Source organism: Sprattus sprattus, assembly GCF_963457725.1.
Source record: "Sprattus sprattus genome assembly, chromosome: 10".
In the NCBI taxonomy this organism is placed as follows: domain Eukaryota; kingdom Metazoa; phylum Chordata; class Actinopteri; order Clupeiformes; family Clupeidae; genus Sprattus; species Sprattus sprattus.
This window is the reverse complement of record NC_137908.1, coordinates 13,571,778-13,595,550: the sequence shown is the minus strand read 5'-3', so window position 1 is coordinate 13,595,550 and position 23,773 is coordinate 13,571,778. Positions and strand designations below refer to the sequence as shown.

General features: G+C 42.4%; 1 protein-coding gene across 1 annotated transcript in view; it reads right to left on the bottom strand.

The window, feature by feature from the left end:
* col7a1 (collagen, type VII, alpha 1) overlaps positions 1-23,773 on the bottom strand; it is a gene marked incomplete at both ends in the record, with an annotated part of 62,197 nt that overhangs the window by 16,143 nt on the left and 22,281 nt on the right. Inside the window, 48 exons of the mRNA XM_080846059.1 lie at positions 35-103; positions 315-395; positions 525-560; positions 794-856; positions 950-982; positions 1,358-1,402; positions 2,400-2,435; positions 2,591-2,626; positions 3,634-3,705; positions 3,957-4,070; positions 4,201-4,245; positions 4,421-4,456; positions 4,880-5,089; positions 5,459-5,569; positions 5,719-5,754; positions 5,935-5,982; positions 7,490-7,546; positions 7,810-7,914; positions 8,206-8,241; positions 8,343-8,378; positions 8,663-8,707; positions 8,837-8,908; positions 9,471-9,506; positions 10,789-10,869; positions 12,228-12,263; positions 13,352-13,432; positions 14,160-14,201; positions 14,633-14,668; positions 14,977-15,021; positions 15,185-15,256; positions 15,349-15,393; positions 15,632-15,667; positions 15,983-16,063; positions 16,627-16,662; positions 17,246-17,305; positions 17,489-17,560; positions 17,840-17,872; positions 18,153-18,188; positions 18,281-18,316; positions 18,531-18,575; positions 18,727-18,762; positions 19,378-19,422; positions 19,991-20,026; positions 21,051-21,110; positions 21,707-21,778; positions 22,745-22,798; positions 22,945-22,971; positions 23,144-23,239. Coding sequence (XP_080702185.1) covers positions 35-103; positions 315-395; positions 525-560; positions 794-856; positions 950-982; positions 1,358-1,402; positions 2,400-2,435; positions 2,591-2,626; positions 3,634-3,705; positions 3,957-4,070; positions 4,201-4,245; positions 4,421-4,456; positions 4,880-5,089; positions 5,459-5,569; positions 5,719-5,754; positions 5,935-5,982; positions 7,490-7,546; positions 7,810-7,914; positions 8,206-8,241; positions 8,343-8,378; positions 8,663-8,707; positions 8,837-8,908; positions 9,471-9,506; positions 10,789-10,869; positions 12,228-12,263; positions 13,352-13,432; positions 14,160-14,201; positions 14,633-14,668; positions 14,977-15,021; positions 15,185-15,256; positions 15,349-15,393; positions 15,632-15,667; positions 15,983-16,063; positions 16,627-16,662; positions 17,246-17,305; positions 17,489-17,560; positions 17,840-17,872; positions 18,153-18,188; positions 18,281-18,316; positions 18,531-18,575; positions 18,727-18,762; positions 19,378-19,422; positions 19,991-20,026; positions 21,051-21,110; positions 21,707-21,778; positions 22,745-22,798; positions 22,945-22,971; positions 23,144-23,239 — 2,757 coding nt within the window. The remainder of the gene's footprint in view (positions 1-34; positions 104-314; positions 396-524; positions 561-793; positions 857-949; positions 983-1,357; positions 1,403-2,399; positions 2,436-2,590; positions 2,627-3,633; positions 3,706-3,956; positions 4,071-4,200; positions 4,246-4,420; positions 4,457-4,879; positions 5,090-5,458; positions 5,570-5,718; positions 5,755-5,934; positions 5,983-7,489; positions 7,547-7,809; positions 7,915-8,205; positions 8,242-8,342; positions 8,379-8,662; positions 8,708-8,836; positions 8,909-9,470; positions 9,507-10,788; positions 10,870-12,227; positions 12,264-13,351; positions 13,433-14,159; positions 14,202-14,632; positions 14,669-14,976; positions 15,022-15,184; positions 15,257-15,348; positions 15,394-15,631; positions 15,668-15,982; positions 16,064-16,626; positions 16,663-17,245; positions 17,306-17,488; positions 17,561-17,839; positions 17,873-18,152; positions 18,189-18,280; positions 18,317-18,530; positions 18,576-18,726; positions 18,763-19,377; positions 19,423-19,990; positions 20,027-21,050; positions 21,111-21,706; positions 21,779-22,744; positions 22,799-22,944; positions 22,972-23,143; positions 23,240-23,773) is intronic.

The window sequence follows — 23,773 nt, the reverse complement described above, 5'->3', positions numbered from 1 at the left end:
TTTCATGATCACACAGATTCATTCTCACACACACCTTCCCTGGGGGGCCACTGTCCCCCTGCTCTCCCTTCAGTGCTGAGGGGCCTACTGGCCCAGGAATACCCTGTCAGGAGAAACAAGTAACACTTAACAAAACAGTCACAAACACACAGAGGCACGCCAAACGGCTAACTCACAGAGTTATGTGATAGGTAACTCTGCAAACACTTTCTCATTACAAATGTTTACTCCTGAATGGCACAACATTGAATGCACACATGTGTGCGCACACACACAGACAATCACAATATCACAGACAAAATCATAGCACACACCTGTTTCCCTGGTAATCCTGGCGTTCCCTCTTTTCCTGATACGCCATCTCTTCCTGGTACTCCTGGTTTGCCACTCTCACCCTGTAGTCACACGTACACGATCATTTAGACATCAGTGACAATGTGCATATTTGCTCACGTGTTTGCACGCGTTATGTTGTTATTAATGTTTTATCATATCACTAGGTTGTTGTTGTTGTGTGTACTCACCACCTGGCCAGGTAGACCTGATGGCCCTTGAGGCCCCTACAGGAAGATATACCAAAGAACATTTACTCCCAGGCAGACACTGGTTTACATCCAATGTACCTCTCATAGCAGAGGTGATCTAATGAGCACATATGGTACAATATACTGTACATCAATGGTTAAATCTGACAGGATAAACCACGTCTAGTTTAGCAGTGAGGCAGGTGAGTAAATGACAACTGCAGGCAGAGAGAGTTGCGTGATAGTCAGTTTAGCCAATCAGATCTTACTGCAGTGCCAGGGGGTCCAGAAGGACCAGGCAATCCCATACTGCCTTGGGCTCCAGGAGATCCCTGAAGAGTGAGAGCGTGAAAGAGAGGCATCACACTTTTGATTGGGCATCTAGGACATAATCATCTGTTTACTTTCTTTCAAGTTTTGCTTACTCGAATGCCGACACCTGGTTCTCCCTGGTTGCCCTGCAAAACACAAAGGAAGGCACACGGAAACATATGGAGAGATCAGTTTGTTGCTTTATAGCACACCACTGACATTTATACTGTACCCATCATCATTTATGGACTAAAGAGGGTATCCATATGATTAAAGACAGAGGACAAGAGGAGAACTGTAAAACAGTTCAACAGTAGCGTTCTATAGAAGGCATGATAGGCAGAGAGAAAGCGAAAGGGACAGAGAGAGAGGGAGAAAGGGACACAGAGGGAGAAAGAGAGAGAAAGAGTGAGACAAAGAGAGACAGGGAAGGACAGAAAGAGAGAGAAAGAGGGAGAAAGATAAATGGACAGAGAGAGAGAGAGAGAGAGGGAGAGGGAATGACAGTGACACTAACTCACTTTCACTCCTGATGGACCAGGAGGGCCATTGCCACCCATTGGACCCTGTAACCATCATACAGCATTACTTATCTGGATCAAATAATGTGTCACCACGCTAGTCACCGTGCTAGTCACCTTAAGACTGTGAGGTTATTCTCTAACACTGAAGATACAACAGACAGCAAACAATCCGGATTTAGTACTTTAAGGACCCTTTGGGGTGACAGTTTACTTAAATTCAGTATCCATATAGCATTATAATCACATTCATAGAGGGTTATAAAGTATTCATAATGCCTCATAATAATCGACACAGGTCTATATAACTATTTATAGATACTAATGAATGCCTAACAAACAATGTTCAATGTCTAAGCCTTTACAGCTCTAAGTATCATAACGCTTAGGATTGTGAAAGCTTATTTTACCTCCTGATAATGGCACTCATGACGTCTTTGCTTTATGTCAATGTCTGTTTATTCACCAAATACTCTTTATAGAGTCATACGCGTCTCCAGTCAAGCATTCATAATAATAGTTCTGTAGGGCTTATACCACAACCATTTATGAGTCATGTCTATTTATAAATAGTTATTTGACTTATGACAGTCGTTATGATGCATTCATTAATCATTTATAAACATTTATACATATGTTTATGCTTTATGGATACTGGGTTTAGGTAAAGTGTTACGGCATTTTAAAATGTTTTGATGTAGAGACCTGAATGTCATCATACAGTAAATCTACATCTCAGTACCCAAACAGGAAAATGAAACAAGCATATCAGGATGACAATGGCTGGACAACAAGATAACACGTCTATAGCATAAGCATAGTTACACAATATACAATGGGAAGGAAAGAGTTATTATGAATAACATCATTGCTTGGAATAGGAATGAGTTAGAGGTGAATGTGTGAATGTGTGAATGCTTTTAAACTTTCACCAGATACCAACAGTGTTTTGATTCTTTGTTTGGTTTGTATGTTTGCACACATGTGAGTGGCGTGTGTGTGTCTATGATCGAGTATGTGTATGTGTTTAATGGATTCTTACTGTTGGTCCCCTTATTCCTGGTTCTCCAGGATTACCCTGTAGTAAATAAACAAAAAATATAATTATCGAAACACAAAACAAACACATACAGCTTTAGTTAAGGAAATATTATATAAGGATTATTAGGCAACACACCCTAAGCCTTTCTAACTATGAGCCAAGCAGCAAGAAGAGACAGCCACAAAACCTACCGGTCGGCCTATCACGCCTGAGTACCCAGGCAAACCCTAGAAGAGAGAGAGAGAGAGAGAGAGAGAGAGAGAGAGAGAGAGAGAGAGAGCGAGAGAATGAGAGAGAGGGATCGAGAAGGTACCAAAGGGCAAAAAGGAAGGAAGTAGAGGGTAACAATGAAAGAGAGAGGGAGAAAGATAAGGGGTGGAGTGAGACAGGAGCGAGGTGTTAGAAGCGAGGCAGGATGCTGGACACACTCTGCAAAGCCTTCAGCAGCTCTGCACCGGTTCATGGATCAACCAGTCAGCCAACCCCCAGCCTTCCCCTCTACTGACCCCGTCCCTCAGCCCACAGCAGTCACTCTTGCTGGGCTACTTTTACTCACAGGGGTGCCCGGGTGCCCTGAAAACCCCTTCTGACCCTGTCCAGGTAGAACAACAGGTAAACAACAACAATAATAATAGCAATAGCAACAAAACAACAACAAAGTTCACCTTTTCATTAATTCCTTTAGTACCCTTTGACTTAATGTATGCATATTACGCTTATACCACTTTACATAACTTTATGTCATCTATCATATGAAAATAAAATACACAAAATAAATGAGAAGGAGAAATTACCTTACCTGTCACAAATCATTTCCACTGAATGACCAATATGGGCCCATTATATTTGAATGCATCTATTGTTATGGGACGTTTCTCATGGAACATTCAATACTCTCAGCATTTATGTCGACAGTACAATTTACAAAAGGTGCCTTCCCTGTTAAACCATCTCTTTAAGAGACTTCAGGAGAGAGATGCCTTTTAACGTTAACATTTATGTAGGTGTATTAAAAAGTGATCAGATTAAACCCCTCTTACTGGTTTTCCATCCAATCCAGGTTTTCCTGGTTCTCCAGCAGTTCCCTTAAATGCATACACACACACACACACACACACACACAAGACAATCAAACACAAAAAACACACACACATAAGCCTGTGTTGAATATTCCTGTCAAATGCCCTAATTTAAAGAAAGACTTTGAACAGATGTGAGTGACGAGTGGACTTACAGCAAAGCCATCACGACCCTTTTCTCCTGGTTCACCTTTCTCTCCTCTCTCACCCCGAAAACCAGCGACACCCTGAGAAAAACAAGACTGTACTTCAGAGTCTCATATGGTAATCACAGACCCATCCATTCAGCATGAGATTATCAGACCCTAACCTTATGACAGTGTCATAGCCAGTCTTTCTAAAGTCTCTTATTAATAGAGACAATCGTTTTATTGTTTTGGCGCCATAGAAATACAATACAAACTGAATTTGATAATATATAACAGGTTTATGTCAGTTTCATGAGGGATGGTTAATGTAAAGTGTTGCTCAGTCTCACCCTGTCTCCTTTGGCTCCTGGCAGTCCTGTGGGCCCGGCCTCTCCTTTAATGCCCTGCCCTCCTGGAAGACCCCGGGGCCCAGGAACACCAGACACAGCCTCATGACTGTCCCCCTGTGAGAAAGTTCATTATTACTATATTACCACTTAACCATTACCATGGCATTTGTGTTTTTATAACTGTGTGTGTGTCCACATGTGTGTGTGTCCACATGAATGTGTTTGTGTATGCGTTGGAGTGTACCTTTGGTCCTGGGGGTCCTACAGCCCCTGTCAACCCAACCCGTCCCTAAAACAAAAGATAAAAACATCATATACTGTACCTCAAATCACAGTTACCTCAACAACACCTTTTCTGTGCCTTTCATACCTCAGGACACGTTCAAGGCAAGAACCTGAACATAATCACTGACCTCTGTATAGCTGGCATACAGTACGTTTATTAAGATCCAAAAGGTACTCACAGCTTCACCTTTGTCCCCCTTCCCTCCTTTCTCTCCCTAGAAGAGTCACAGTAATATAAGAATCAGAGTAAGATAAGAGTCACAGTAAGATAAGTCACAGTAAGATAAGATGCACAGTCATATACGAGTCACAGTAAGATAAGATGCACAGTAATATAAAATGCACAGTAAGATAAGATGATAAGATGTACAGTAATATACGAGTCACAGTAAGATAAGATGCACAGTAATACAAGATGCACAGCCATATCATAAATCATAAAAACCTAGACATCATGTTATTACAAAATGCAGGCCAATGTGTAAATATTCAGTAAAGCAGGTTTCCTGGGGTGTTATCATCATTTATGGTATTTCCAATGCATCTGATTAGATTTATAATGTTTTATGGATACCTGTTTTAACCAAGTGTTATCATTATTTTAGCTCTTTACCAAGCCTCTCATCACCCTCCATTACCCTCTCTCCTGGTTTTCCTCCTTCGCCCAGCTCTCCAGCGCGTCCTGGCACGCCTGGGATTCCTGGTTTTCCGGGCTCTCCTGCCTGACCCGGCGGCCCCTCTGGTCCGCGTTCTCCAATGGCACGGCCGGTAGGGCCCTGAGGACCTGGGGGACCCTTCTCCCCACTCTCCCCTTTACCCCCACGCTCCCCTGAAAGACCACGAGCACCCTGTGAAAGCCAAGAAAGGAGAGATAGGGAGGGAGGAAAAGAAAGGAGAGATAGATCGCAGGGGAGCAAAAGAAAGGAGAGATAGATCTCAAGAGAGGAAAAGAAAGGAGAGATAGATCACAAGAGAGTAAAATAAAGGAGAGATAGATCACGAAGGAGGAAAATAAAGGAGAGATAGATCACAAGAGAGGAAAATAAAGGAGAGATAGATCACGAAGGAGGAAAAAAAGAAAGAAAGAAAAAAAAAAGATGGAAAGAAAAATGGAAACACACAAAAGTGACAGAGAGACACAATTAGAGTGAGCAATGCAGTCACAAATACAACCACACAACCAAAAACCATGGAAATAAATATCTCGTCAAACTCACATCTAGTCCTGCTGGTCCCCTTTGCCCCGACTCTCCCTTTTCTCCTCTCTGGCCTTTCTCAACAATGGGCGTCACTTCCTTCTTACTGATCAGGACTTTCAGTTGGCTCACCTATAGGTACACACACACACAGTGGAAAAAGAGAAGGAGAACTATTGACCCCAACAGACAGCTGATATTTTATTAAATAGAATACAGTTACTGTCTCTCTTTCTCTCAGGATGGTGCTCTTCAAAACACAAGACAGCACTGTGTTGTACCTCAATGCCCATGTCTGAAAAAGCCCTCCTGACATCCTGAAAAACAAAGAAACAAAGAAACACACACACACACACCCACACACATTATTCACATATTCATTTTTATATACATGTATATTCTCAGTTTAGGTTGCTACACACATGTATTGGAATACCATTGAATCTGCATGTGTCATGTTTCTGGAATGGTACTGTACTGTATATGGAAGGCCTCACCACTAATGTTCCTGGTTTGCCAGGAGCTCCATCCTCCCCAGGATCCCCCTAGATTAGCAGAATCAAAAACCTCCATTATAACTTCTGCACATGCATGGACACATCCACATGCACACACAACCGTTCTTGCACACACACACACACACACACACACACACACACACACACACACACACACACACACACACACACACACACACACACACACACACACACAAACACACACACACACACACACACACACACACACACACACACACACACACACACACACACATACACACAAACACACGCATGTACACACAAGAACACACACGAGCACACACACACGAGCACACACACACACACACACACACACACAATCACAGGCTACACTTACCGACTCTCCTCTTGCACCTGCTACACCCTTTTCACCCTAAAAACAAAACATCCATCACCAATGATGCATGACTGATAAAAAATATTTTGACTGGCAGAGAGGAACGCATTCAGACATATTTAGTGGAAATGAAAACACATATTAACTGGCATTGGCAAAAATAAACAAAATAATCAAAATAATCCACAGGTCACATGAGTACAGTGAGTGTGCAACCGAGTACTACTCTTAAGTTGCTTCTTGATTTTTCCCACTGTGCTCATTTGTGAACAGAAAAATGGCGTCACATAGATAGACAAGCAGACAGAAAGACAGACAGATGAACAGAAAGGTAGGCAGACAGACAGACAGACAGACAGACAGACAGACAGACAGACAGAGACAGACAGATAGACAGACAGACAGACAGACAGACAGACAGACAGACAAACAGAAAGGTAGGCAGATGGACAGACAGACAGACAGACAGACAGACAGACAGACAGACAGACAGACAGACAGACAAACAGAAAGGTAGGCAGATGGACAGACAGACAGACAGACAGACAGACAGACAGACAGACAGACAGACAGACAGACAGACAGACAGACAGACAGACAGACAGACAGACAGGCAGGCAGACAGATGGACACTCACTCTGGGTCCTACAACTCCCGGGATCCCAGGTACTCCCTGTGTATTACAAAAAGAACAGTGGTTATATACCATCAAAGTGAAAAAGAACAGTGGTTATATACCATCAAAGTAAAAAAGAACAGTGGTTATATACCATCAAAGTGAAAGAAAACAGCGGTTATATACCATCAAAGTTAAGGCCATATCTTTATGTTTACAACTCATATGACTCAAAGCAATGATAGATTGCATTACATTTTTTGTGCATTTACATGTAAACATGATTGAAGAGACGTGATCTAACAAATATTAGACACTGTGACGTGACATCTAGTCCTTTAGGCTGTTGGAGGCAATCTCTCATTGTACATTTATAAGTCTGGCAACCGCAGACAGACTTATAAATGTAGCAGTAAGATGTCAGCATCTGATATTTATATTAGATTAAAACTCAATGATACTGAGCAGATCTGTCCATTACATTAATTTTAAGCTGTCAGTCAGGACCTTCAGCTCCAAGTCTCCACACGCACTAACAGAACTGTGTCTGTAGAACTTACTGGGGTTCCTGCAACTCCCTGTGGCCCTGGGATAGACTGTCCTTTTGCATAAACCACCTGTCAAGAAACAGGAAGTCAGGGGAGGGACAGGGACGATGTTATTGGAGAGACAGAGGTGGAGAAATGTGGATAGAAGTTTAGGTGTGGAACTCATTCATTTCAAATTAATTTATGTTGTCCTCTCTCTCTCACACACACACACACACACACACACACACACACACACACACACACACACACACACACACACACACACACACACACACACACACACACACACACACACACACACACACACACAAACACACACACACACACACCTGTCCAGGGGGTCCGATGCTACCAGGAAGACCTTGGGCACCTGAAGGGCCAGCTGGACCTACAGGGCCTGTGATTCCTCTATCACCCTTCAGACCGTCACGTCCCTGAGAGACAAATGGATGAAGACTGATGAAGTGTTTGATATACTGTTTAACCCTCAGCTGAACTACAGTTGGGGTCAATACATGGAGTTGAACCATAGCTTAGATGGATAAGGATCTTGTGAAATCATTAAGTCATATTGGTTTTCACAACTTGAATTTATAGATTCAATAATACATGCATGTATTTGTGACTAATAACAGTAGATGCCGCTATATCGAGTTTTCTTTTGCTATAACAATTAACTACATTGCGAGCAAACAGGCTAGTGAGAGCCAAAGCAATGCACTCACATCTCTTCCTGGATTTCCAACTTCTCCTTTGTCACCCTTTAAAAAAAGAAACAAAAAAGTTAAACACACACACACTTGTGCGCGCACAGATAGAGATGCAGATCTGCTGAAGCACATCTGGTTAAATGTGATCTGACCTTTCTTCCATCCTCTCCAGGTGTGCCATCCTCTCCCTGCAAACACAACATTATTACAATCTTAATATTATTATTATTATTATTATTAAAATATACAAATAGCAAAACACTGCTTTAGTTTTGCAGGGACAAAATTAGCTTAGTCATACTTCACCCGTGCTTTTGCCAGAGAACAGGGAAAGAAGAGATGAAACTCAGTAAAAGAAAGTAAAAGAAATCAGGAAAAGGTAAAGGAGATCATTGTTAAAAGTGGAATTTTTTTCTGTAAAGTGTAATAGTAAAGGTAGAGGTATTAAAGATCATAGGTCTTAATTAGTCACCATTTTTCCAGGAGCTCCAGGCGTCCCATCTGCTCCAGCTTTTCCCTTAAAGACAGAAAAGGGGACATCAGTGTGTGTGTGTGTGTGTGTGTGTGTGTGTGTGTGTGTGTGTGTGTGTGTGTGTGTGTGTGTGTGTGTGTGAGTGTGTGTTTATGTGTGTATGTCATCACTCACTGGTAATCCTGCAGTTCCAAGTGGGCCAGCTGGTCCTGGTGGCCCTTGCTGCCCCCTCAGTCCTGGCAGACCCTGAGAGAGAACAAAACACACACACATTTAAAACCGACAAGAGATGAAAGAGTGGACATACAACTCATACATTTCACACACACACACACACAAACAGGATCAGACAGAAATACACACAAACTGTGTGTGTGTTTGTATGTGTGTGTGTGTGTGTGTGCGTGTGCGTGTGTGTGTGCGTGTGCGTGCGTGTGCGTGTGAGTGTGTGTGTGTGTGTGTGTGTGTGTGCGTGTGCGTGCGTGTGCGTGTGAGTGTGTGTGTGTGTGTGTGTGTGTGTGTGTGTGTGTGTGTGTGTGTGTGTGTGTGTGTGTGTGTATGTGTGTGTGTGTATACAAATGGGATGAGAGAGATATAAACTCATGCACAGCACCCATTCAAACTTGCATAAGAGGCAGGGGGAGGCCCTGGGGAGGCCCTGGGGAGGAGATTAACATATATGTCCAGAGTGTTTCTATCTGAGCTAGATGAGGGACACCAGACTAGACAAGAGTTTAGTGTCCAGAGGAATTAAAGAATGGAAAGAATGACGAGTGTAAGAATGATGAGTTTGTTCTAATGCACTTACATCTCTGCCAGGATCGCCCTGTTTTCCTGGGTCACCCTGACAACAGAAAAAGGAAACAAAAAGAAATGTCATGGTTACAGGAACAAACAATAATTAATTTTCTAATATTAATTTGTGTGTGTATCAGGGTTATTATCAAAAACAAACTACTAAACAAAAACAAAATATAAAACTAAAAATGATAATGCTAAATTGCTTACAATAAGAAACTAGAAAATGCATTTCCTGAAGGAAATACCAGTGCATGAAATGCAAAAGTTAAGAAAGGAAGAAGAAAAGAAAGAAGAGTGAAAGAAGGAAAGAAGAGTGGAAGATGGAAAGAAGAGTGGAAGAAGGAAAGAAGAAAAGAAAGAAGAGTGAAGAAAGGGAAGAAGAGTGAAGAAAGGAAAGAAGGAAAGAATAGTTGAAGAAGGAAAGAAGAAAAGAAAGAAGCGTGAAAGAAGGAAAGAAGAAAGGAAAGAAGAGTGAAAGAAGGAAAGAAGAAAGGAGAGTGAAGAAAGGAAAGAAAAGTGAAAGAAGGAAAGAAGAGTGGAAAAAGAAAGGAAAGAAGAGTGGAAGAAGGAAAGAAGAGTGAACAAGAGTGGCTCTGGATAAAGAGAAAAAGAGAGTGAAAATATTGAAAAAAGGAGATAAAAATGGAGTGAAGAAGAGAGATTGAGTGTGAGAGAAAGTAGACTGAGAGGGATAGAGAGAAAGATGGAGAGATGGAGAGAAAAAAAAGTACAGAATGGAAGGTGTCTTAATGTTCCTAATTACAGTTAAATTGAGAGGGACAGAGAAGAGGTTCCTTTGATTTGGCGCAGGTGTCAGTGAAGCACAGGTGCAAGCCAGTTTAAAGACCCTACTATGATGTCATAATAGCCCAATGCAAGTCAATGGGAAAATTTTGATTCGTTTTTATTTAATATCTTAAAAAGTATAACGTTTAGAAAAGTGAAAAATACATAGCATAAGTGTCCTTTACAAGACCTACGCAACAAAGTTTGAATGAAGTTTCTACGTTAAGCGGTTCGGGCTGAATTAATCGCAGAAAAAGGTAACAAGAATAAGAAGAAGAAGAAGAAGCCTAGGAATAACAATACAGGGCATTTCATGCACTGTAATAAGAAAAGACGAAAAAAATCATCATTATCGTTAAATCGTAACCGTATAAATTAAAGGCAGCAATTTTCAGACTCAAAAAATTCTGTGGATACCATTGGCGGGAATACATCCATGGAAAAGATGTAGCAAGAGAGAGATGGTGCGACAAAACTGTAAGTTCACATGTGAGATCACAGTTAACTAAAATGAAGTTTTTAGAGGACAGATTCCTTACTCGTAGTCCAACAACTCCAGGAGTTCCAGCTTTCCCATCCAGACCATTACGACCATCCAATCCAGCAGCTCCTCTCTCTCCCTAACACAGACACAGACACAGACACAGACACAGACACAGACACAGACACAGACACAGACACAGACACAGACACAGACACAGACACAGACACAGACACAGACACAGACACAGACAGACACACACACACACACACACACACACACACACATACACATACACACAAACACAGACACTCACACACAGACACACACACATACACATCAAATGCTTTTATTTGGATCCATAAGCAAAAACAATGAGACAAGATCCAAATACAGTAGGTAGACATGAGCCACATACTTGTACCAATACATGACGCATTAAGGTGACCACTTAAGAATATACAAAACATCATTGTCTCCATATTTGTAGGCTTCCCATGATGGAATTGCAAAAACTTTGCCCATGTCTTTTTCTCCCACTTATTCTGTGCCCCCGTCTGCGGTCTCCTGATCACATTTTTGTGTATTTGCCGCAGATAGCGGAACAAGAGGTTAACAGTGGTATTCATGGGATAAATGTGTTACACCAGCAGGTGAAATTTCAGTATTTCTTTTTAGTAGCAGGTGTCCATATACAAGTCAAGAAGTAAATTACTTCAATAATGAAATCTATGGCGGCTTCATTTACCACAACAATATCAGGGGTATTTGGAATGTTGTTAAAAAAAGTAATTATGAGGCTGGCTATGATTTAACCAGCTTGTCTCTACAGTACTGTGTTTGTACATCTGCTCATGATTTTGTATTACATCCTTTAAAACCAGGTCAACCTAATGGTTGTGCCTGGCCCCGCACAGTTCTTTAGAGCAGTGGTTCTCAAAGTGGAGTCCGGGTACCACTAGGGGTCTGTGACCCAAAGCCAGTGGGTCCGTAAAATAATTTGCTATAAATGATCACATCTATCTGTCATGAATTAGTCACTTCACCGTTCCTGCTGCTGCTTAGCTTGGCTTGTATGCCAGCTAGCCTGCAGGTGAGCATGGAGAAATATATGTCATGCTGATCTTGATTTTATTGAGCACAGTGATGGGAAACCAACACACGGCATGTGTCTTCAGGTGCCAGTGAACGTAGGCATGAAACCAGCCAAGCTTAACCCATGTCTGGTTACAAAGAACCCGGATTCAAATTGAAATCTGTTTATCACTATGAAACAGGTCTGATGTATTTCGGTTTAAAAGTTTTAGAATGCAAATAGTTCCAAAGACATCTAAGAGTACAGATGGTAGTAGGCATGTGCTTAATCTGTGTTATGATTATAAAAGTTTGAGAACCCCTGCTTTATAGTACTGTATAGTATAGTACTTTAAAGCACACACACGCGCTTGCACGCACATACATTTGAACTCATTTGAACTTGATGATGTAATGAAATACCTTTTCTCCAGCACTGCCCCTCAGGCCTGTTTCACCCTGATAAAAGATGAGACGGATGAGAAAGAGACAGATATACAGAACAATGACAGACAGATTATTTGTTGCCTACTGGCAGAGTGTCCAACATGGCAATCCAAATGTAACCTTAAAAAAGGATAAAAACCGCTCTTGTGCCGACAGATCAAATCTATTAACACATGTTATAGAAACAGAGCCAATATCAGGTACAGTTTGGCAAGTCTCTACTTTATCGTTACCTTTAATCTTGCCTAAGCCGGTGCAGACAAGTATGTAATCGCAGTCTTTATGAGCGAACTTCAACATGCAAATGACACCTCATAACTACTGCAGACAACCACATGACCTAATAAACAATTTAAGCAGGGCTATTCAAGAGCATGCCACCATGGCCAGATCTGGCGAGCAACTGGGGAATTCAAAACCATAAAGACATTCCGTGAAACAAGCCGACCCTGATCGGCTTTGCCTTTCTATGATGAAGGTGCCAAAAGGTGTTATGCAGCTGCACCTTTGGCAGAAAAACGGGGGCTTAAGGGTGGTTTAAGCAATACCCAGGCTTTGGAGTTGACAGTGACAAAATAAACACACGTTTCTATGTTTTTATCATTTAGTGTAGCCTGTGTGTTTATGTGATGTGTTTAGTTTACGAAAGACCACGTCAAATTTCTGCTCTTGGTGGTACTGACTCTGGGCCCTGGAAGTCCTCTCAGTCCTTCAGTTCCCTGCAGAAACACACACACACATGTTCACACACACACACACACACACACACACGTGCATACACACACACACACACACACGTGCATACACACACACACACACACACACACACACAAACACACACACGTACACACACGCACACACACACACACGTGCATACACACACACACACACACACACACATGCAAACACACACACACACATGCGTACATACACACACACACACACACACACACACACACACACACACACACACACACACACACACACACATGAACACACATGAACACATAAACACATTAACACACATAAACATTGCACACAGAGCTAATTTTCCAAATGAAGAGGCACTTTGATGAATGGACACATGGACACATCCTCACCTGCGGTCCTGGAGGCCCTTGCACACCTGCCTCTCCTCTCTGACCTTTACCCCCGTGTTCCCCTGGGTCTCCTGCGTCACCCTGCAGGGTCAGAAAAAAAAATCACACACCGGTTTGCCATACCTGTGGGAGAGTGTGTGTGGTGGGGTGTGAAGTGTGAGGAGTGCTTGTGTGGTGTGAGGTGTGTGAAGTTTGTGTGTGGAGTGTGTGTGTGTGGTGTGAGGTGTGTGGAGTGTGTGTGTGTGGTGTGAGGTGTGTGGAGAGTGTGTGTGGAGTGAGGTGTGTGGAGGGACTGTGTGGAGTGTGTGTGTGTAGTAACGTGTGTGGTGTGTGGCGTGAGGTGTGAGGAGTGTGGGTGTGGAGTGAGGTGTGTGGGTTGTATGTGTGTGTGTAGTGGGTGGTGTGAGGTGTGTGGTGTGAGGTGTGTGGAGTGTGTGTGTGGAGTGAGGTATGTGAAGTGTGTGTGTGTGTGGTGTGAGGTGTGTGAAGAGTTTGTGTGTGGAGTGAGGAGAGTGGAGTGAGGTGTGTGGTGTGTGTGTGTGTGTGGTGTGAGGTGTGTGAAGAGTGTGTGTGTGGAGTGAGGTGTGTGGAGTGAGGTGTGTGGAGTGTGTGAATGTGTGTGTGGTGTAAGGTGTGTGAAGAGTGTGTGTGGAGTGAGGTGTGTGGAGTGAGGTGTGTGGAGTGTGTGTAGTGTGAGGTGTGTGTAGTGTGTGGTGTGAGGTGTGTGGAGTGTGTGTGTGGTGTGAGGTGTGTGAAGAGTGTGTGTAGTGTGTGTGTGGTGTGAAGTATGTTTGTTTTTATGCTTAACCTTTTCGCCTCTTTCTGGTTTCAGCTGTTTGTCACCTTCAACCTGATAGAGAGAAAGAGAAAGAGAGGGGGGAGTGAGACAGAGAAAGAGAGAAGGAGAGTGAGCGAGACAGAGAGAAAGTGAGAAAGAGAGAGAGACAGTGAGAAAGAGAGAGAGAGTGAGCAACAGAAACAGAGAGTGAGACAGATCAAGTAAGGGTGATGAATTCTTTATGAACCCTTATAAATGCATCCTTCCTTAATGCTAATAGCTACCCCTTTCAAGAAAACATTTTTACTGAATTGTGATCATCTTTTTAATGAACATCACAGTGTATTTGTGTTGGAGGTTAAGTTTTCAAAAGCGTTATTGTAATATATTGAAATTATGTTTCTGATGTTGGTTGTGTATGCCTTCATCCCAAGTAAACATCTCTTATCTCTTGTGTTTTCTCTTGCTGTTGAAGGCATATCAAGTCTGATGGAAAAACTTACCGCTGTTCCCGGAGGACCAGGGGGCCCCTGAATCCCCTGTTAAAAAGCAGAACAAAATTCAGGTGATGCAGTATCCAAAACTACCACTAGTCTCCTAAAGCTTTCTATGTAGCACTCATATCAATGCACTTTTACCAAGTTACTCTTTACAAACAAGAGTATGAACATGAGGTGAGGTCCTCACAAAGGAGTGAGCAGATTGTGTGAAAAGAGAGCGAGAGTGAGAGAGAGATAAAGATGGAAGGGAAAGAGAGAGAGAGAGAGAGAGGTTGGAGAGGAGTGAAGTCAATCAAATCTCCTCACAATTATTTTAAGTATTCTCCCAGTTCTGTCAGTATTCTTACCTGATCTCCCTTAATCCCGCGTGGTCCAATGGACCCAGGACTGCCCTGGAAACACACAAACACAAGCAAGTGAGTGTGTGTGTGGGAGTGAGCATGAGTGTGTGTGTGTGTGTGTGTGTGTGTGTGTGGGAGTGAGCATGTGTGTGTGTGTGTGTGTGTGTGTGTGTTTGTGTGTGTGTGTGTTTGTGTGTGTGTGTGTCTCTCTTACATTACGCCCATGTTCCCCAGGATCACCCATGTCTCCTTTCTCCCCCACTTGTCCTAATGGTCCTGGTAAACCCTGAAAGACAAAAAAAAAAAACTTCAGACATGAGATTTGATCTTCGGCATGTGTTTGTGTTTTTGGTCAGACTGTTGTGACCGCCTACTCACCCGCACACCACGGTCCCCAGCCTTGCCTGCCAACCCCGGCTCTCCCTGGATACCACATGACAAACAGGAAAGGATGAGTGCAACACACAAATATGTGTGTGGTTAAATCAGAACACAATAGCAATTCAGTGACTAAATCACAACCTAGTACGGAAGATATGCAATCACAAGCGCAACCGTAAATGATGAAGTCATAGAGAATACATGTCAGTGAGCCACACACAAACACAGGCATGGTAATAGAGATATTGGGACAAAATGTCAGACAAAAACAAAGACTTACTGCAGTTCCCTCATCTCCCTTGTCTCCCTTCTCTCCCTAAAAAGTAGCAAAAACCTCAGAATGACATTAAGAAGTAGAGGCACTGAATGAACATTCAATGACAACATTATGCACAAGAAGTTGGTAACACTTTTAATAAGCTCCTGTTACATTGTAATGATTCCATTAGATAGATTGTAACACACTTATCTGTCAGTGCGGAACAGGTACTTAGTAGGTCTACAGCTGGACAGGATTTTACAACCGTCATTACAAGCTAATGACATGGTAACATTGACCTTATAACTGAGGGATACACATTATGAATATGTTTTAGAAAAGGGTCAAGGTTCAGGGGTCATCATCTCCTACCTCTTTCCCCCGTAGGCCTTGCAGTCCTGGGGACCCATTTCTACCAGCCTCCCCAACCTCCCCTGTTTCACCGCGGTCACCCTGGACAAGAGAGAAAGGGTGTGTTAACACTGCAGGTCTTGATGCCCAGATTAAAATGTTGCCGATGTCAGATTTTTTTGCTTGTTTACATCTATTTTTAAAGTGACCCATATCTGATAGTTGTGTTTACACCTTATGCTTGAATTAACTGGCATGCCTAAAAGAGAGTTTGGTTACCAAAACAAAAGTAAACAACCAGCTGGCACTGAGATGGACGCAAACTAAACAATAATACAAGCTACTGATTTCTAAAGCATCTTCAGAGGTACGGGACATATTGGTCCTACTTTAAGGCAGAGAACAAAGGGGGGAGCCCTTACTGCATGTGAAAGTGACGTTAAATGTACAGGATCATGGAAATGCGAAAAGGTAAGATCGTCACATTTTCAGTGATGTTCAAGTCGCAATGACAGGGAATATCCGATCTGTCTGTTTAATAATACAGATAGATACAGTATGCGCTATGATATGCGTACGGTTTTAAACATGTCAGCACACAGACATTCAGATACAGACACAGATAGGTCAGGGCTGAGGTCAGGGACTGGGCTCACTAAGATTACCTTTACTCCAGGTCTGCCTCCCAGGCCAGCTGTCCCCTTAAAAGGCAGACAAGAACATGTGAATATAAGAGGAACAGAAACCCATCCATCCCTCATCCTCTCTATTAACCTCCCAGCTTTTCTCGTGCAAACTGCAACAGGCCGGTTCTAACATCAACAAGAGTTAGTTCCATGGAACACCGATATTCACAAATTCAGAGATACAGAGAAGGTTCCCCTTAATCAGCTTATATCCACTTGACTGTAGTTGTTGTTGTCGTATTATTATTATTTGTATTATTACTATCTGAAAAACACATCACCATCTAATGTCTGTCATTTTGCCAGGCTGAGCTGATGTTATGAATATGTAATTGCATGTAAAGGGTCATTAGCAGGAGTGCCCTACTCGTTAATCTTGTAGGTGAAATGAAATGTTAAAAAAAATTAACACTGGAGGATGAGATCTTTTCTTCTATTATGAGAAATGTTGTTTTTTTCGGTGTGTTGGAATGCAAAAGCATAATTAACAGACAGCGTGCCTATCATTATTGAAAACAACCCATCAGGGAGTTACATGATCTCTGTGCAACATAGTTGGCTGTTTGTTATCCTCCAACCATTTACATATCACACTTACTCGATCCCCTTGTTCTCCTTTGGTTCCTGCGGGGCCTTGCAGACCAACACCAGCGAGGCCCTTGAGCAGAGAGGGACACAAACAAAAAGACATCGAAAGAGAGTTTTCAGAGTGGATTAAAAACACAAGCTGTGCTTAATGTCTTGATTGTTTGTAGCTGTATATGGCCAATTTGTTCGATCAAACACCACCTCTGTGTTATTGGGGAACAGTGATGAACTGGTTGTGACCAAACACACTCACTTTATCTCCCTTCAGTCCCGGCTCCCCCTTCTCTCCTCTGGCTCCATCAGGACCAGCAAGTCCCGTCTCCCCCTATTAACACACACAGGTGTACACACACAGACACACACACACACACACACACACACACACACACACACACACACACACACACACACACACACACACACATGCACACGCACACACACACACACACACACACACACACATAACAAAAGTGTAAGTTGAGCTATGCAAAATGTCAGGGGCTCATCACCTCCCTTTAAGGGCATGATCATGTTTCATTAAACGTAACAGCTAGAAGTAGCTTTTTAAAGAGATGCATTTTAAAGGGTTGATATTTCTACATACCCGCTCTCCTTTCCTCCCCGGCAGGGTACTACCCTGTGGAGAAAACAGAATTAAGGAAAATGTGATACACTTCGGCAGCAGAAGTTCAAATCTAGTTCAAATCAACAAAACACAACACAAACCACAGGGCATCAATTAATAACTAAACACACACCATAACAGAGCTCTAACTGCACAAAACAAAGACACACCAACGCAAAAATCCAATAAAAAAAAAACCACAATGCCGGATGTCCACCAGACCATAACTGACACATATTCATTAGGTGTGCAATTTCTATTTAATTGAATTTCTCCAAACAATGTTACTTACACCGCCTCCAGGCTCTCCTGATTCGCCTTTGCTTCCCTGGCAAGAAGAAGTAGAAAAAAAAGAGAAACATTTAGCAGGTCTATTTCTTTCATTCTGATTATGTTTTTTCGTAAATATTATCTTTGTACCTTTTCTCCTGGAAGTGCACTTGGCCCTGGCAAACCCTGCAAAACACACACAATATCACACACAATATCACACACAGTATCACACACAGAAAAGCACACCACACACAAACACACCAAGCTACTCTTGTTCACATGAACACAGACACACACACACACACACACACACATACTCTCAAAACTTGAATCACATTCTATGTTAACTTCCATAATTATAAAAATAGCCAGCACCAGCACATATTAACACACTTACTCTGGGTCCAGGAAGCCCTGAAGTGCCCGGTTTACCAGACTCCCCCTGAAGAACAAAAGGTGTGTGAAAGTGTGCTCAGCTTTTCAACAGAATGCTTCTGCTCTAAAGAGGTTTGAGACAGGGGATAGGAGTCTAGAGGAGTCAGTTAAGTTTAAAGTTAAAAAAAGAGGTTTGAGTTTAACAGAGGGCCCCTCACCTTCTCTGCTAAGGGCCCAGCTGGTCCTCTCTCTCCCTGTGACACAAGCAGACGGACACAAGTTAATCAGACAACAAGCACCATAAGAACACAGTAAATAGCAATCACACAAGCCAATAAGCCAATGAGAAAAACCAGGCGATGACAGCACTACTGTAATGAATCCCTCATAGTCAGTCACAGGATGCACTCACTGTTTTATTGATAAGGAGAAAAGGCATTAAGTACGTAAGCGACAGCAGAAAAACCATTGCCAATGGCAGCGGCCATTCATTTTTTGCAGCGGTAATTATAAATATCAGAGCTGCAAACGTTGGGGTGGCCCGTTCAAATTAATGCAACTTTTTGCAAAATTCTGAGAAACAGTATAAAAGAAACTGATAAGAAGCCTGAGGCTCAGTGTAACACAACACGTGCAGAGTGAACAGCAGCAACGCCTCCTGAATAAGACAGCAAACCGCATAGGATATAAACGTTTCTCCTAAATGATCTGGTAGGTAAGGTAGGGCGTAGCAAACAACAAACTGTCTCGGGTAAAAAGTGTTTCAGTGTGCATCAGTGTCAGGAGCAGGTTAACCTATAGGCGCCGGAGGTGCTGGTCGCTGTCTGATGATACACACTGGATGAACCCACAAACACACACGTACTTACCCTGTCTCCTTGAATCCCTGGTTGACCTCCTTGGCCCCGATCACCCTGATAGAGAAACAGAGAGGTTTAATGGGCTTATTGTAGGAATTCTGAACTGTTTAAAGGTGCAGTTCTTCATCTTGATTAAAGTGAAATGGCTGGAATAGTGGATGGCTCAGGCTGAGACACTTTGTTTCCAATGTATAGATCCAGGACTATGCAAGAACACCAGAGTTTTTATTTTATTTCTTTTTTTGTTGTTGACTACACTCACTGGACAGACAACTAGAGAAATGTGAGAAGAATTAAGCATTTGTTACCTATTAGGTAATGGTTTGTTCACCATTAGTTCTTTATTGTTCATACATAATCTATCATAGTTAAGCATTTGTTCTGACGCTAACCCTAACCCTAAACCATTTATAACTGTGTGAACAAATGCTTTACTAATGATTTATTTTGTATGAACAATAAATACATAAACCGTTGACTAATAGTTAACAAATGCTTAATAATTGATGAGCTAGTATAAAGTGTTACCAGTGTTTCGGATTACAATTTTTTATTATGGATAACTTGTTTGAGTGAATAGTGCCTGATCATGTAGTTTGGACTGGCACTGATACAAACTTACCTTATTTCCTCTTTCACCAGGAGGCCCTCTTGGACCCTGAGAGGAACACAAAACAATGCAACATGGTGCTTTAAAAGGTTCTTGACAGTTCTCAGAATAAATGTACATATCTTTATCTCAATATCCCCTGAAACCAACTCCACAATTATCAATTAATCCATGAACAAATCTATGTAGTAATAATAATAATAATTATTCAATAAAATTAATGTGTTCTGTCTCATAGTGATTTAACTATTAGTTTAGAAGAAAATTCTGGCATTGCATCCGAGTGCCATTGAAGTGTGTCTAAGCAGCTGTAAAAACACACAAAATCACTTACTCAGCAAAATGTTAGATAAACTGAACAAATTACTCCTGTTATGTTTGACAGAAAAAGAAACCTGATACGGCGCTTGACTGGCACAGTGATGAATAGATGACATTGACATGGGTGTGATGACAGGATATCTGAATTATTACACCTTCGGGGGCCAATCCATCCATGACAAACTCACATCTACCATCTTAATGTGCTCAGTATGCAAACTCCAGAGCACAGCTACAGGAGTATACATGAGTAGAAGTCTGCAGAATAAGACATTTACACCGCAATGTTTTTGTTCAGTACAGGGCAAAATTACATGACAGCAACGGATCTTAGCTGGAGTCAGAGATGGACTCCTGTCTTATGGAGCTCAGGATCTTTTCTGGACGATCCATAAGTGTGATCTTTCTTTTGCACACCAACACTGAAGTGTGTGTGATCTGTGTGAGATCTGCACTAAGTGTACAGTTCTGGATTTACCCAGATAAAATGTGTGTTCATCTGACCACTCAGAGATCAGTCAGAAGGGTTCTACCTGTAAAGTGACAGGTTTACACAAACGAATCAGCAAACAGCAACATCTCATAACATGTGTGTGAAACGGTGCAATAAAATGTTCAGTCAGATATTTGGGAATTAAATGTTCAGTCATATGTAGCTCTGGGACGGTTGGGAATTAAATCTTCAGTCAGCTGGAGGCCTAAGATTTTTTGGAATGAAATGTTCAGTCAGCTGTAGTCTGGGATTACTCACTCGGTCCCCGGGCTCTCCTTGACTTCCTGGGGGTCCTGGCTGACCCTCTGAGCTCTCACCCTGAAATACACACATAAGTCATCACATAAATACTGACCATTTCATCATACACAGTACTCACTCACACACACACACACACACACACACACACACACACACACACACACACACACACACACACACACACACACACACACACACACACACATAACACACACACACACACATAACACACACACACACACACATAACACACACACACACACACACATAACACACACACACACACACACACACACATAACACACACACACACACACACATAACACACACACACACACACACACACACACACATAACACACACACACACACACACACACATAACACACACACATAACACACACACACACACACACATAACACACACACACACACACACATAACACACACACATAACACACACACACACACACACATAACACACACACACACACACACATAACACACACACACACACACACACACATAACACACACACACACACACACACACATAACACACACACACACACACACATAACACACACACATAACACACACACACACACACACACACACACACACACACACAACACACACATACGCACATACACACCTTGTCACCTTTGGACCCCCTCAATCCCGGCAGTGCATTTGGACCTATTGGCCCTGGAAGCCCTGGTGTCCCCTACAACACAAATCCACACGCACTCACACAATGACACATAAGATGACAACAGTTATACTGTATCACTAACACTGTTTAAATACACAACATTGTTTGCTGTTTATTTGAAGTAAACACAAGTGTAAAAAGTCTAGCAATAGCCTTCCCACTATAGCTTAGTATAGTATCGTAGTACAGTAACATTTGATTTGGATAGTCCGTCTACATACATACTTTATAGATGGTTTGTTGGAATTCAAGTTCACTGTTTCTAATTATTTACTGAACATCATCACCATCACCAAACCCAGCCCCTAACCCTAACCTTAACCATACATTGTAGTTAACAGAGTTTCAACAGATAGTTTGTTTATAATCTGAGCATCTAAAGATAGTCTATACCATCCAAATAAAGTGTGAACCTTATTACAGTACTTAGTACAGACAGTCAAAGCTGTTACGGAGCATGGAAAATGGACTGCATTAACAGGTTAATGCCTTAGACATCGACCCATTCACACACTGATGGCGGAGGCTACTATCTAAGGTGCCAACCTGCACATCGAGAGGGTTCAGTGTCTTGCTCAAGGACACTTCAACACCTGATGAGGTGTCGTCGGGATCAAACCTTCTGAATGCTGAACAACTCCTCTGCCTCCTGAACCACTATCGCTACCACTATCACTAGTGATCCACAAGGTCAGTTCCCAGTAGCAACGCAAATCTCATCTCCCTACATTCGAAGATTGGTCATGGCTTTAAGCATTATTGTTAGCTCTCTATCATCCTCTTTACCAAATGACCCCGGCCAAAGCCCAGAAGAAGACATGGGCTACACTGCCTTCTCAGAGGTGCTTCAGAACCTTTGCAGTGACCTCTAACCTCTAAGCCTAACCCTAACCCTAACTGTCCATGAGGCATGTATGGACCTTTGACCAAACTTCCCTGTTCTTCATCAAGCGTCTGAAAAGTCTTATGTTAACTCACGGGTGTTCCAGGTTCCCCTTTAACTGCCACACCACTGCCAACTCCTGGAAGCCCCTAGGCAGAGAGTGGGGGGAGAAGAATGGAAAGAGAGGGAGAAGAATGGAAGGGAGCCATATTTAGAGAGGGACCATTATATTATATTACACCATATTATTCTAGCTAAATGTGCACTGAGTTGGTAAAATAACAGCTAAACTCACCCTCTCTCCCCTGTCTCCCTTCTCACCCTGAAGAAAAGAGAGAGGGAAAGAAGAGATGCATTAAAAGACGAACGCTCCGGTCCAACATGGCAAGGAGGTGTTTTATGATCAGTTTGTCATGTGGTTATATGAATAGTGTGACAAATTGAATGATGATGATGATGATGATGATGATGATGATGATGATGATGATGATGACCTTAGAGGAGACACCAGGGGTGCCAGGTATCCCAGGGCGACCATCCAATCCAGGCGATCCACCAACTCCCTTAGCCCCATCAGTACTTGGGCGACCCTGACGGAGAGAGAGAGAAAGAGAGAAAGGCAGAGAGATGTTAATGCAGAGTGACTGAAACCTTACTTAAGTAATGATACAGCGTCTCAACAGCGGCCACTGGTGTTGGTGTGTGCCCTTTGCCATAGCCTGCACTAAACTGCCTGGACTGACAACAATTTGCAGAGTTGTCCATTTTCTAATCCCAGCTAACATTGAGCTGTGAATACATGAGATGTGTGGGTGTTATGGGCACATCCCTGCTCAAAATGCCCTTGCAAAATGGTATTTTCTCCTGTATTGAACGTTCTGCATGTGCACACTTTTACAGCCAGGAGGCGCATTGAGACCTCTGCATCTACTCATAGTGCACTGTGAAATGGACTGGAGAGTTGTTGATTTGTGTACAGAGGGTAAAAAAAGTCTGAGTCTTCAGGTTTAGTCTAAATTTCAGTTTCACCTTTTGGCAAGTTTGCTTTTTGCCTACAGCATAAAGCACAAAGGGAGTTGAAAGCATGTATAAAGGAACTGTATTCAATACTGTAACAACAAGAA